Source organism: Propithecus coquereli, unplaced genomic scaffold (assembly GCF_000956105.1).
Source record: "Propithecus coquereli isolate 6110/MARCELLA unplaced genomic scaffold, Pcoq_1.0 Scaffold147, whole genome shotgun sequence".
Lineage (NCBI taxonomy): Eukaryota > Metazoa > Chordata > Mammalia > Primates > Indriidae > Propithecus > Propithecus coquereli.
Genome location: NW_012139080.1, coordinates 4,386,264 through 4,387,169, shown reverse-complemented (window position 1 = coordinate 4,387,169; position 906 = coordinate 4,386,264). Strand labels below are relative to the sequence as shown.

The 906-nt window shown below is 32.5% G+C and overlaps 1 protein-coding gene across 1 annotated transcript in view; it reads left to right on the top strand.

Annotated features, from left to right (window-relative positions):
• Positions 1 to 897, top strand: part of HNRNPK (heterogeneous nuclear ribonucleoprotein K) — a 14,420-nt gene extending 13,523 nt beyond the window's left edge. The window contains exons 17-18 of the mRNA XM_012640031.1: positions 29 to 95; positions 814 to 897. Of these exons, the coding sequence (XP_012495485.1) occupies positions 29 to 95; positions 814 to 847 (101 nt within the window). The 3' untranslated portion in view covers positions 848 to 897. The remainder of the gene's footprint in view (positions 1 to 28; positions 96 to 813) is intronic.
• The last annotated feature ends 9 nt before the right edge of the window (positions 898 to 906 follow it).

Genomic DNA, 906 nt, shown 5'->3' with positions numbered 1-906 from the left:
ATTGATGAGCCTTTAGAAGGATCCGAAGATCGGATCATTACCATTACAGGAACACAGGACCAGATACAGAATGCACAGTATTTGCTGCAGAACAGGTCAGTTTAATTTTAGCTTTGTACTAGCTCATACATACTAAAACCTTAAAAAGTTTTCCTTCTCAATTGATTTTTCTTTTAGAAGCCATGGTGTCTCAACCTTTTTGGGGACCTAACTTCTAAACATTCTAATAGCTTTGTCTTAATTTTCTTCTGCTTTCTTACTAAAAACGAAGACATTCAGTACTAATCTTGCTGGAAGAAGCCTTAACCAAGCAAACTTCTCATTTCTCTGGTGAAAACTGCTGCCAAAACCACTTGTTATAAATTAAACAGAGCCTGTAGAAAATAATAGAAGATTCATTGGATGTTGGCCTAGTTCTGTGTGGAAGACTAGTGATTTTGTTGTTTTTAGATAAGTAAATTGACAACAAATCACAGTCTGCCATATGGCACAGGCCATGCCTCTACAGGACAAATGATTGGTGCTGTAAAATGCAGCATTTCACACCTTACTAGCATTCTTTGTCTTTTCTACCAAATATTAACAACTTTCAATTTCATTTTCTTAATTCTGCTCTACTAATGTCTGGTTTACTATTAATCCTTTTTCTTGAAGTTTACATTGCTTTAATTTGTAATTGCTAAATTTTTTTTTAATTCTTCTAATTGTAATGGACAAGTGTATCATTTAATTTACCATTGAAATTGTCTTAATGTTGATTAAGATGTTACAAACAAAAATTCTAATTCGCACTTTTTTTCTTTTCTTTTATAGTGTGAAGCAGTATGCAGATGTTGAAGGATTCTAATGCAAGATATTTTTTCTTTTTTATAGTGTGAAGCAGTATTCTGGAAAGTTTTTCTAAGA